The sequence below is a fragment of the Homalodisca vitripennis genome, chromosome 4 (assembly GCF_021130785.1).
Source record: "Homalodisca vitripennis isolate AUS2020 chromosome 4, UT_GWSS_2.1, whole genome shotgun sequence".
NCBI classification, from domain to species: domain Eukaryota; kingdom Metazoa; phylum Arthropoda; class Insecta; order Hemiptera; family Cicadellidae; genus Homalodisca; species Homalodisca vitripennis.
The window spans coordinates 84,951,645-84,965,950 of NC_060210.1; the positions used below are offsets into that span (position 1 = coordinate 84,951,645).

Genomic DNA, 14,306 nt, shown 5'->3' on the forward strand with positions numbered 1-14,306 from the left:
TGAAGGAAAAACAAATCAAATGATATTGGATAAACTTAAGGACAACATCTCTGGAACATCCAAAATTGCTATGTTGACAGGCAAAGCATCTTAAGAGTGATTCTTGACAACAGACTTTTATGGGACGCCCATACTGACTCATTGCGCCTGAAACTCAATACGTCCTTGTATGTATTAAGAAGAACCAAAACAGTAAGCATACAACTGACCACAAAGATGGCCTATCATTTACTCTTTGAATCACACATTAGATATGCAGTGATTCTATGGGGTGGTTCATCAGCAAAGAACCTTCAGCGTATCTTGCTTATTCAAAAGCGAGCTATCAGGACCATGGCTGGCCTCCAATGGCAAGATAGTTGCAGGTAAGCTTTTAAAACATTATAAATGTTGACTGTTGTGGTTATTTATATAATGTAGGTAACTGCACATGCTTTAAACAAGGGCTTCCCAAAAATGGTGATCTGCACAGTCTTCAAACCAGACATGCCCAAGACTTCAGTCTGGTAATACACAGAACAACCCTATTTTCTAAAAAAAACCATCAAACACAGGAACAAAACTCTACAATCTACTCCCACCTAAGATGAAGGAAGACAGCCCAGAAATTCTGACGAGAATACTGAAGACTTGGTTACAGGGGGAACATTTCTACAGTCTAGAATTTTTGATCTGTGCTAAAGAACTTCTAAGAAACACATAACCATGTATTTTTATTAACCTTTTTAATGCTTAAATAATTAATGTAACTTAAAGACAAAACACCTACAATTTGTCAAATTATCTCGCCTTTATCAATTTGGAAAATGGGTGATAAAATCTCTTATACGGTACTTAATAAAAATTATTCCCTGTCTACTGGAATAGTTTTAAATAAAAGGATATCATGTTGTGCTGTACAATATCAAAAATCTTTATATACTATCGATAAATCCAACACAGGATTTTCCGTTCAGTAACTGTATCGAAATTGTCCTTTTTAAAAGGTTGGCAATTGTTATTTTGCTGTAAGTATGTATTTATTAGTTTTTTTTTATATGTCATGTAATAGTGGACAAGTTTTTTCACTATATCGACATCTCTTAAGCTTTAAAGTTGATGACCGTTCAAATTTTTCAAAAAGAACGGTTATATCTAAGTTTTTATTTGTATTTTATTTGGAATAGTTGTAAAAATCAATTTTAGCATCATTTTGCTATCTCACATTGTTTTGCCAAACATGTTTTTGTTTACAAATGTTAGAAACTATACGTTCAACCTCATAAAATTAATATATAACAAAAGGTGTGTATATTTATTGCTAGATAAATAAAATTCTGAATGTTCTGAAGACATTAATACCAAACACTTAATGGATGGAGTATAAAAAATATTTGTAATACATTTCTAAAGGAACCCTTGCAAAACATACAATAGTGCTCTGCTACAATAGAAATTTTCCGACCTAGGGTTCAGAGTTGTTCAGAGAAATAGAGATGAAGACAGGTGGGACACAAATAAAACTATTTCTCGGTACTAAACTGGAGTGGAGGGGGAATGAGCTAGTGGGCTGTGTTATTGCAATAATGGCAGAAAACAGTACATGATGATGCTCATGCGATCTAGCAGTCTAACTTTACGATACTGACATAGTGACAACCTTAAGAAAAAAAAAACTATAAAAAGGCATTGCTTATTTTAGATTACTTTCCAGGCCACCCACATTCAAAAGACAGTTTGGTTCGTGTGATTTTCTTTTCTCCCAATGTAATATCTCTCTTGCAATCTATTAACCAGAATGTCATTAAAGCAATTAAAGTGCAATACGAAAAGAGCCTCCTGTACTCAGTTTTGTACAGGGACGACACTGTGATCAAATTCTTAAAAGAAACCAACCTGAAAGATGGGGTTTACACACTTGCCAATACTAGGGTAAAGCTCATAAAACAGTGATTGTTTGTTCATGGGAAGTCAGAATATTCTTTATTACAATTTCTTTAAGAAACGCAATGGTGTCAAAACAATACTGTATACAAACATGAGTATTTTCATAAAATTGTAATACAATATGATATGTATACTTAAGTCCAGGTTGTTTGATAAAATTCGTCCATTGAGTAGATTGGATTGTCCAACAAGAAATTCTTCAGTCTGTTCTTTAGTGTTGCATCAGATCCCTGTCTGAAGTCTTGTGGTAGGTGGTTGAGGATCTTTATACCAGCATATATTGGTTGCTTTGCAAAAAGAGAAGTTCAATGAGCTGGGAGATTGAAGCGGTTTGCATGTCTTGTATTATAGTTGTGAAGGTCGGTTTCTTGGGCTGGTTTTTTGATTGATGCATAATAAGCCACCTCACAAATGTACATTGCATATACAGTCAAGATTTTGAGGTTCTTAAAATGTTCTCGGCAGCTCTCCATAGGTTGTAGGCCTAGTATAGTTCTTACAGCCCTCTTTTGCAATATTAAAATCCTGTTCATGTTGGTCTTGGTAGTTCCACCCCATGCAGCTATACCATACTTTATGTGGGGAATGCGTGGTAAATTATTTTTGCTATTTCTGGAGTGCCAATTTGCATCATTCTTCGTATTAAAAATATACCAGTATTCAATTTTTTGCATACATTGTCAATGTGGGCTGTCCAGGTAAAGGAACTGTCAATGGTAATGCCCAGGAAGCATGCACTCTCTTCCACTTCCACCTCAAGTAATGCTGGGTCCTCCCTTCCTCTTCTGCCAAACATAATTTGCTTAGTTTTCTGTGTGTTTATAACCAAGTCATTTTCATTGCAGTATTGAGTGGCTAGATTTGTGGTAATAAATGCACTTATATGAAGTAATTCGGTACTCTCCTTACCCAGCACAAGGGTAGTATCATCAGCGTACATTATGGGAGTATAACTGTCGCTTAGATATGCTGGTAGGTCATTTGTTGTCAGGATAAAGAGAGCTGGCCCCATAACACAACCTTGGGGTACCCCTCTTGTTATTGGTAGAGGTGTTGATAGAACTTTTTTGGTGATACCCTTTTCTTGACTTAAAAGCTCCACAATCTGATGTCGATTGGCAAGATAGTTCTGAACCCATTCTGCTGCTTTTCCCACTATACCAAGGGATTTTAACTTGGTGAGGATAAGGTCATGGCCAAGGCAATCGAAGGCCTTGCTAAAGTCCAGCATAATACCTGCTGCTATTCTGCCAGCTTCTATATGGTCAATAGTTTCCTCAAGTAGACTTATTAAGGCTGTTGTTCTTAACTTAACTTCTCAAACAGTTTGGATACTGTTGAGATGACTGATATTGGTCTGTAATTGTTTACTTCCAATTTGTTTCCCCCCTTATGTTTTGGATAAACTTTGGGAAAATTTGCAACCTAACCTGAAATTGTTATAACAATACAAAAGAATAGACTTATCGATCTAGCTAGTGTTGATGAAAATCAAATAAATTAACTGTGAGATGTGGTCAATGAAAGGCTTTTTGATACACCTGACAATACTATGACTACAGATGACATAAGCTAGTAGTTTACTGGTAAAGAAGAGGAAAACCAGTTTCTGACAGATGATATCATAATATAATAAGTCACTTTAGTAGAACAAATTGAAGAATGGGAAGAAGTTACAACAGCTGTTCAAAGAGTATCACACAATCCACTCAATGATCCTATTGCTACATCCATTAACCCTCTAAGTGGCAAGCGCCGTCACAGCCGTCGCTTCACATTTAAGGCCGTTGCTCCGCAACCGTCCATTATTTTTAGGCCTAGTTTGAACTATCGTATTCTCCATGAAATTTCCTATACATATCATATAGTATAGTGTGTATTCATGTTACTAATGTTTGCTGGCTTAAATGAATCCAACAGTTTTCATTTGACCTGGTGGCAGACGAGAGAACAGCTGTCTACTCGTCTCGTCACTGTTTTGTTTGGCGACTTTGCGTACCGTTATTGTCAGTATATTATTGTTTATCGCGTTGTTTGTGTTACCGGTAAATGTTTAGGTTATTCGTTTGTCATGAAAAATGTTGGGGTACTTTGGGATTATACCGACCACACCAGTATGAACACAAACATATAAATTTATAGAAAAAAACATTATAGAACGAAAAAAGCAACTCTTCAATGACAAAATTACAAACTTACAACGATTATTAATTGTTAATGGGTTTCCTGTGACGCCCAGAAAGCAGCAATATCAAGGATGAGTGAGTGTAGTGGATTTCCGCCTTCAGCCGCAACTGCCGACCGCCACGAATATTTTAGATTTAGGCAACTAGTCACGATCTTGTCAAAAACGAATGGTCCCCTCTTCCTCCTGGTTAAATCCCAAATTGTCATAGTGTCATCCATCACTAATCTATTACACACACAGTAAAACACGAAAGTACAAGAATGCGGCGCACCAGCTGAATGGGCGGCGAGATTCTGTAATCACGTTATCTACTAGACCGCTCGACTTTGACCTCTGTCTGAGGATGGGGAGGGGTTTGCGATAAGACAATTCCTGTTTTATATTTAAGAAATATACTGTGCTATGTCAAACTAAGCCACTATTGTAGGCCCTACACTACTGGGACTAAAAGACAAGCCCTAGTGACTAGTGACTCTAGTGACTTGGAGTAAAAAAAAAAACAAACAAAAAAAACAGTTTGTACATTGATTTAGTTTTTCCCTTCTAACTTTTTTGTTCTTGTAAATAGAAAAAAATGCATAGGTAGTAATTTGTTTAGAATAAAATTGTGTATATTCTTTGAATTTGACATTATATTGTAGCTCCAGTAGTTTCAAAGTGACGGACAGTAGAACTTAAAAATTATTTTTTCTAAAACATTTTTTTTACACATCTACAATGATATTAATCTGAAAATAATGGTAAGGTACCAAATATTATATTTATTCTTATTCTGTAGTTCATAAGGAAAACAAAAATATATAATGTTGCTAGGTTATCACTTAGATAATATTTTCTAAAAATAAGTTTAACGATCACGGCAATTTACCCAAAAACGGCCTGCCACTGAGACCACAAATGACCGCCACTTATAGGGTTAAATGGGCGGAAATGACATTTTAGTGTTGAAGCGAATTCAATAAATATTGGAAATGTCATTTGGAGTGAAAAATCAAGAAGAAAATGTATGATTTCACCCTTTATTTCAAAGAATAACGTAAGCTTTCAAATCAAAGCAGTTTATTTCTGGTTTCAGTTATTACAAGTGTTTATCTCTTTATTTGCATGTACTGTACTAAACTTTACATTGTAAAATAATGAAGTTTTCTGTGCATATATATGTGTTGATATTATTATTGACTTTCCAGTGCCCCAATAGCACTCTGGCCTGGTATCTGAAGAATTACCAAAAGTACTGCACTTGTACGTTTCTTAATTAATGAAAACTGTTCACAAATGTTATGGGGATATTTCAAAGAAAACATATTCTAAAACATTTTGTTTTTAATAACAAACCTTAAAAAAACTGTATAAATTAACAATTACCCTAATTACAACCTAAGGGAATGTACATCAAAATAAACGTTTGTATACTATGTACAAGACGCAAGCGAGGAAAAAAGCAAATGCAAACAGTAACACAACTTTGTCCGTGAACTCTCTTCTGCCGTACTTGGCCAACAGTTGGCCAGACTGAGCGATCACACTGCCAGTATCTCGGAGCTCCTGCTGAGTGCTGGTCACATTACCTGAGGAGTTCACTGCAACAAATCATCCAAACTGTAGATTCCTTTTTCTAAGCAGAATAAAAACACTAGAGTTACAAAGTGGCTGTTAATTATTTAAATGTCTTAACATATGTACATCAGTACTAAATAAATTAACCCTATACGTTGTTTTTGAATTTTAATAACAGTAATAAACAAATCTTGCTATGGAATTTGTCTAAATTTTCAGCAAAAGCATGCAGAAAATAGTTAATTTGAATAAAATAATGACACTATGGCTGTGCGGCAGTCAACTTATTAATAATAGATTGGTCTGGAAATTTCAAGTTAAAATACTATATACATTTTATAGTTTATTTTCATCAACAAGAAAAAAGGAGTCTGAACACAAATAAACAATAACGACTTCCTTCAAATAGAGGGAGAGGTGAGTCCGTTAAAAATTATTACATATTGTCCACATGCTCCCTGGGTAATACTAAACGAACACTGGTAGCTGGAGTATCATGAACGTAGTGTTCACACAGCTATAGGAAATAGCAAAAAAAAACTTTAAATAACCTCTCAACCAACTTAGCAATAATATAAGAATGTAGATTGGGTGAATATTAACAAAAAATTGTTTGTAACTTTAATGCTTACGGTTTAAGCAGTTATAAATAATTTTTTGCCATCAATTAGCAAAATATGTTATGCAACTTACCTAGAGTATCCAGAGTATTAGAGCTCTGTTGAGTTGTGTCAGCCAACTGCCTACTGATGGCCAATAGCTGCTCTGTCACATTGGATGACATCTTCACTAGGCTGGCTTTGTCCTTTTTTAACCTAAATATAATGACAAAGTAATTATTGTGTTTCTTTAATATAATTATAATTTGTGTATTCGAAAAGACAAAACAAATTTGAGTCACTTGTCATAAAATTTAAATACAATAAGGTGACCTATTCATAGTCAAGTCCAAGTACTTCCAGCTCTACCCTCCATCTGTTGGTGAACACGTCTACACACCCAGCCCGCTTGCAATCTAAATTTTTAATTTGATAGAATAATTAGCGTTTTCTGTGTAGCTCTGCTTGCTGTAACTAACAAACCATCCTCTCTGTGCCGAGTCTGGCCGAGTGATTTGGCATCAACACTAGCTAGATTTCTGAGATTTTCTATCACTTAGGGGTACTAAGTTTGCATTTTACCAGATTTTCTCGGTTAGAATGCAACTTTTTACAAAATCAGTTCCACAGAAACACTTAAGATATAAGGGTGGTTCAAAGCTTTGAAATCTCAACAAATTGGGTGATCTTTTAATTGAGAACTATTATTTCTCTGTGAACATATAGTCCAAAGGTAATTATTCAAAATTTCAAACTTCTTTTCAGTGTTTCAGAAGATTTCTTGATTTATTTATTATTGATGGATGTCCATGATTAGACAGAGAGATTTAAAAATGTTGAGTTTTCAGTGGATACATGGTCTGTGTCTCATACTGCGAACTCAGACATGATAAGGTCATAGTTGCAAGCCAGAATAGTTAATAGTCCATCACAATCCAATGTGTATTGTTACACGCAAACTAGTTTACTCTTAAATCGATACAGAAATGGCCTTTAAGAAAAAAAATTTGTCAGCTAGTTTTTGGAGGTGTTTGAAATGGAATGTATCAAAATTCAATACCAAATCACTAAATCTGCAGTAAATTTCTCATAATCTTACATTTGATCTTGTAATTTGTATAATGTATATTTTCAATGATATTAGGTTTAAGATCATGTTTTTCATTACATTTTAACTAATGTAAATGAAATATCAGACACCGTGCAGCAATGCCGTCCGGTGAACTATCTGGTTAGAAGCATCAGCCTACTCTGATAAAATAGTATAGGTAATAGATTTTGAATGTTAGCCACAAGCTTATTAGGTGAGTTAAAATAACAGTTACATTCAAGTTTCATTCAAATTTAGTTTGTTTATTTCTTTGTTTAAACATATAAGTCAAATTACAACAATAACTTCCAGCTGTTTTGTCAGTAAAAACAAAAAAGGTACAGATTTTTGCCACTTTTCAACCAAACTGCAACTGCAAACTGCAAATCCTTAATTCCGAAACTTGTGATCCAATTAAGACCTTTGATTAACTTTTATATGAAAGAACGTCATGCTTTGTTGCTATCACAGCCAGTGCTGATGCACCGTAGTGATGCGCATGTGAACAAAAGCGAGCATTGTAAGCTTCTAGATGTCTTGCCTTGACATGTGTAAATGGTAGTACTGGAGAATTTTTCAGGTTTTGTTATGGTCAGGTTTTATTTGGAATGATAACTATAGAAACTAGAACTAGAACAAAAAATGAACCACACATATGGGATGAATGTAAGAACAATTGACAAGAACAGAAAAAATTATATTGCTGTATTAAATAGAAACATTACTTTTTACTTAATTTTTCTAAGCCAAAGATCATATTACCTGTGCCTTAAAACGGATTCCTCGTCTGCTTCACTAAACAGCTGTTTCTTATTAGCCTTCTCAATAGCCAACATACAAGCAACATTGGCTTTTCTGAATGCTCCTAGTGTGCTGCAACAATATTTAAAATTTAAGTTTATTTATAAATAATTCAAAAAACTTATTTTAATTTTTTTCATGAATAAAAAAATAAACATTTCAGTTTATTCCTACTGGCAGAGAAACAACAAATAAGTTGATATACTTACTTTAATACTAAACTCAAAGCATTTTTTCAAGATTATTTACTACTAATTATAAGGTCAGAACAAAATAGCCAATAATTAGGCTTAGACCCTTGAAAGTAACATGCAGTGCAATGTCAATTAACACAGTAAAAGCAAATTATTATAGAGTTTACATCTATCAGACATTACACGCATTTTGCATTGATGTAGGGTTGTTGTCTATGATAGTGGTTCTCGAAAAACCTGGAATTATTCATAAACATGATATATATTTATTTTTTACAAAACAATATCCCACAAAGTACTCTCCACTACATGTAATACATTTGTCCAATTGGTGATTTCATTGCTAAAACAATTCTTATATTTATTCATCTTAATGGCCAACGAATTACTCTTTATTTTAACGGAGTTTTAGTCACCGGTCATATAATCTGCGACTCCTAATGCTAATCTTCTATGATCGTCTATGACAGTCGCTTACATTCTATCTAAACAGGCAAATTCTGAGTTTGCAACATTTGTAAGTTGTTTGTTATTGTTTGAAAATCTACTAAAATGCGTTATATTTAATTAAAGTAATTGTTAGTGTTGTAATTAACTCTAGAAGTGGCAGGCACCGGAATTCCGGCCCGATTAGGTATATATAAAAACATTGTGCAGCAGACATCTGGCCCGCCCGTGCAGTTGTGCCTGACGGTGGTTGTTACTGCACAACATTTGTTTACTTTCTTGTGTTGTTCCAAGTGCATAGTTTGGAGTTATTTCAGCTAGTTATTACTTATGAGCTAAATAACTATATATTACACATATTTTTGTAAATAATTTGTGATAAAATGAGTGAAATCTTTAGAGATAGATCAAGTGACTAGAGAGAACTGTTTGAGGTGCTGAATTCTACACTTGTATATATTGTAATTATAGGTATGTAACATCAATGCGTTTTATATTTACTTTTTAGTTGATTTATAACCAAAATGATTCATAAAAAAGGTTTTAGGGTATTGAATACATTATATGTCAAACATGTATATATTGGCTTTATGTCTTACCCCTGTGCATAAAAAATAAGTGCATTGGTAAATTTCAGTAAAAAAAAAATAAAAAGTGTAAATATGGATTTTAAAAGTAATATAAACTATATATTTCTGATATCACCAAAAATGATCAGATAAAATATTAGAATATATTAGAATTGTTTTTTTATACGCTTGGAGTCAAATACAAAACGGAATCCAAGGATAAAATATTATTTTTTTACTTTTTTAAATCTTTTTGCTGCATCAAAAATTTATGACAAGAAAAAAAATTTGTTTTTTTGTAGAACATGTTTTCTTGTGTTCTTTTATTAAAAAAATTATGTATAATATGTTGAGTTTGGAGCATTAGTTGAGATAGTAATATATATTAGAAAAATACATAAACAGTTGGCCTAAAACACCCTGCCACTACAGAGAATTTACAATGCCACCTCTAGGGTTAATGTAGTAATTTGTTGTTGTGTGTTGAGTATTGAGTGTTATCTTTGTGTAAATTCATAAATAAAGAATTGGTTGTTTTCGGATTTTAAGTTTGCATACTAGGCTAATTGCTTGGAACTTCTCTGCATGATTGCTGCCTAATATTATATAGTAAAATTAATCCCTTTTTAACCAGGCCCACTTTCTTAAATTAATTAAATAGAGCCATGACTGAGGAAAACTTATATGACAGATTTTTCCATCTTAGCTCGGACTTGTCTTGGATGCTTTTTCATATCTGTGTTTTAATATTCTGAAATTATAAACATTCAGATTCAGACCCATCAAACAGTTAACAGAAAAAGAAATTTCATACCTGGTCAATTGTTCTCTGTTATTTTTCACTTCTTCAAGCAAATCTTTTCGTTCATCAAAGTTAATGCATTCCTTAGCAAGTGTTTCTAAAGTTTCTATGTGATTCCTCAAAGTAGCCAACTTTGCTCTCCCGTCACTGTTGAGTTCATTCAGTTCCTCCATAGGGCCTGGACATTGATGAATATCCTGCGGAATCAAATTACCATATGGTATTATATTTTAAACACTTACAAAAATTAGTCATTTAAGAAGCAGGAACTGTTATCAACCAATATAAATTAAACTTATTCTATAGTTGAATAAGTTGAGGATCTACAAATTGTGAATAGTCTCCAGAAAGAAGATTAAGTACAGTTTTTTCTGATGCCACAAAGTGCCAGAAGTTTTTCTCTGCTCTGTGTATGTCTAGGCTTACTATTAGTTTTATCAGGGTATTTTCTAATTAACTCTTTGAGTGCCAAACACTTATGAGGGGGTGCAAAGCATTTATGAAAGATCATCTCTCTCAGTGCAAAGCACTCTTTTGGTATTTGTGTAGTGTTCAGCCAAATAAAATAATTCATAACTTTTTCAAAATAAACATACTGGTAATAAGATGATTTTTCTTTTATTATGTAGGGGAAATGTAGACTATATCTTGTAATATTTATTTTAATAATTAACATGTAAACATTTTTAATTACAAAAATTAACAAACTAAAATTAAAAACTTTGGAATACAAACATTATAACTTTATGATCTTAATTTATTTGTATGCATCTTTTTATTGTTCCTTATGCAACATAAAACATACCAAATTAAAAAAGGTAAGGATCTGTATAATGGAGTTTTTATATTTTGTATAACAGAGTTTTAGAAATATTTTTATATTTGGTATTTGTGTAGAGTTATACAAAATAATTCACTTTTTCAAAAATAAATATGAGATGATTTTTGTTTTATTGCGTTGGAGGAAAAGTAGAATATGACTTATAATATTTATTTGGATTATAAAATCTGTTGAAATTTTTAAATTTAAAAAGTATACACAATTTTTTTATGAAGAAAAAATATAATTTCTGGATATTAATTCATTTGTACCCAATATTTTTACTGTTTCCTATGTAAGTAGGAACAAGTATAACTTATAACGTTTAAAAAAGTAAGTATCTCCAATACTGAGTATGACTTTTCTTACATGTTAGTACAAAATATTGAAAATCTACAATTGCATAAAAGTTGTCTCTCATAATTGACAAATAGATTTTACCAGCTTTTACCATAATCAAGATACATGATTATGTATGTAAGTGCACTGCCATACATTCACATGTAGTAACAGAATAATAAATATACAAAATATACGACGATCTAGTAGGCCCTCAGCACTTATCGGAAATACCACTGGGTTATTTTTTAGGCTCTTGGCACTTAAAGGGTTAAACAGAGTCCACATATTTAGAACATGCTGCAGCTGTTATGGTTAGGCAAATTTGCTGTAAATAATGTAAAATGTGTTTGTTCTTCAATTTAAGATAGTTAAGGTTAGCATCCTGTCAAGGTGAAGGTCATTGGCCTATGCAGTGGCAGTGTACGCTCACTCTTTTAAGCATTCATGATTAGAACCCTAGCATTTTTATATTTTCCTGATCTGTAATATCTTCTTTCATTGCCATCAGCACAGAAAGGTGTTGCTGTTGCCCGCACTGATGGTCAAAACCATTACTGTCAGGTTGTTCAACTATTCGTCCCTTTTCCCAATAAAAAAATATTTTTGGGTTTACTAAGTGACAGCAATTATTAGTGGGATGGGCTGACAGCAATGTCTTCAGTCTTTGTGTTTGATGGCGACAAAATAATAACATCCTTTGAAATAGTACACATTAATAAAATTTAAAAAATAAATTTTAAGATTAAAGCGATTTTAAGAACAGGTTGCCGCTACACACGTGGGCCAATGACCTTGACGAACTGGTGCGTTTCCCTGATGCTCATTATCAGAACGTGCACTTCGTTTAAGCAGAAAGTATCTTTATTACAAGAGTAAATATGCACAGATACATTAGGTACTTTAATATATTATTATTACCAACACTTTTTAATATTAGGAAATGTTATTTACAAAGAAATATTCATCTGAAATATAGAACAGAGTACGATAAGCGGTCCTGGTTTTTATATCCCTTATTTCAATCAACAATACATTATATATCGAATAACAGAACTATCAATCAATATCAACGTATCTAAAATACAAAATTAAAGTCACATGTTTAAAATTAATAAAAATAGTTTAAACAATTATGTAATATCTGTCATAGATAATAAAGAAACCATAACCATTAATCAAATAATAAAACTACGACAGGCAACAGGAAAAATGTAATTTAAACAACAAAGAAAAGCTAACAACAAAACAAACATTTTTAAAACCAAAAAATAATGTTAAATCATTTTTTAGTGTTATTTTGTTTTAGTTTTCTAAAGTAAACTATTTTTATTTATTTCAAAGAAGTTACGTATAAAACAAAATGTGTTTAGAATGTGAAAATGTGTGTACAGTTAGTGCAGATGATTCGAACAGTTACTGTTCAAAATAATTAAATATTGTTTGATAATGTTGGTATAAAGAACCGGGTTTGCTTAATGTAATCTACCTGAAATATATATTAATTAACAACAGGCAATTTAAGTTCTTATTTGCAAAGTCACGGTCATGTGTATTCTAGCCGAATAGTTTGTTTGAACTAGTAGTGAATCAGTAGTTAGTGATGATGTTTCCACAGTCCACACTGCTGGCACATTTGTGTTCAGACCTTCTGCGGCTGCAGTATAATAAGAGGCCACCACCACAATAGAATCATATTTATGATTATCTAAAGTATAGAAACAAAATGTTGACACGAATTATATTATATAAAAACTATCTGTGTTGTGTATGTATAAAATGTAACAAACAAAACAACTTAACATTCAGTTACTTTTTACTGTTTTTAAGGATGATTCAATTGTGGTGGTGGCCTCTTATTATACTGCATAACTGCTTGGGGTAATCAAGCTTCCTACAATATCTATATGTTGTGAGATGAACATGCCAGGTCTGATCACAATTGTTGGTAAAGGTTCATAAGAACCTCCCACTTGGCATGATTTGATGTTTTTCTTTATTTTAAAGTATGTACTTAAAAAAGATAAACAAATTAAAAGAAACGAGGAATAATCTCTTGAGGTAGACTTCCTTAAACCTTCCCACTTTATACCCAAAACACTGATATTTTAATCTAAAAATTCTAACGTTACTTACTTGACTGTCTCCCCTACCCATGGGCCAACTGCTCTACCTGAGAGTTTACCACCCTAACCAAGAGCTATTCACCTTTCCCGACCTACCCGAGTGTTAAACACTGTACTAAGGAGTCACCCACCTTACCTGCGACTTACCACACTACCCAAGAGGGATTTTCTCATTTTAGGGGGGGAATACATTTTGTAGCTTTTTAGGCATTTCCTAACTTCGACTTCTATCCTAGTCACTTATTTTGGGGCACTTCCCATTTAAAAAATCTACAAATAATGTGAATGAGGTTTTGTACACTAATACCCTGAAGGTACGCATATGACTAATACTTATCTTTCTCTAAGGTCAAATAAATTCAAACTTATAGAACACTCTAACCTAAAGATAGTGTACCTGAATAAGGGCTTTGATTGATAAATTCTCGTTTACAATATCCTGACGAACACTGTCAAGTAAATATTTGTAATTATCCATTGTCATTCTGATAAATGTTTTGAAAGTTTCAAATTAGTATACAATATATTATTATATATAAATTAAGGATTTTTTCCATTCCACTTTTGTCATGAAAACATTTTGAATATAAACATCAAGCTTCACTTTTTATTGTATTTTAGATTTCTAGTCGGTAAAACGTCAGCAGTCAGCACTCATCACAGCATACTCGATCGACAGATGAAAGACAACTTAGGAGCAAAATGACATTATTACTCTATGATGTTTACGTATTTGTCAGAGTAGTATTTGCTTAATTTACAAATCTTCCGATACACCTTGTTCTCTGCCAGCTATTTTATGTCTTAAAATACGCGTACGTATTGGGATTGCAAATTCTCAAAAAATC

At 32.7% G+C, this 14,306-nt stretch overlaps 1 protein-coding gene across 1 annotated transcript; it reads right to left on the reverse strand.

Moving 5' to 3' along the window:
* Positions 1-5,419: 5,419 nt before the first annotated feature.
* LOC124359673 (vesicle transport protein SEC20) lies at positions 5,420-14,103 on the reverse strand. The gene is made up of 5 exons (XM_046812612.1): positions 13,856-14,103; positions 10,186-10,370; positions 8,123-8,233; positions 6,365-6,486; positions 5,420-5,694 (listed from the first exon to the last, which is right to left on the reverse strand). The coding sequence occupies exons 1-5, from the start codon at positions 13,940-13,942 to the stop codon at positions 5,507-5,509; spliced, it is 693 nt and encodes a 230-aa protein (XP_046668568.1). The 5' UTR covers positions 13,943-14,103; the 3' UTR covers positions 5,420-5,506.
* Between the last annotated feature and the right edge of the window lie 203 nt (positions 14,104-14,306).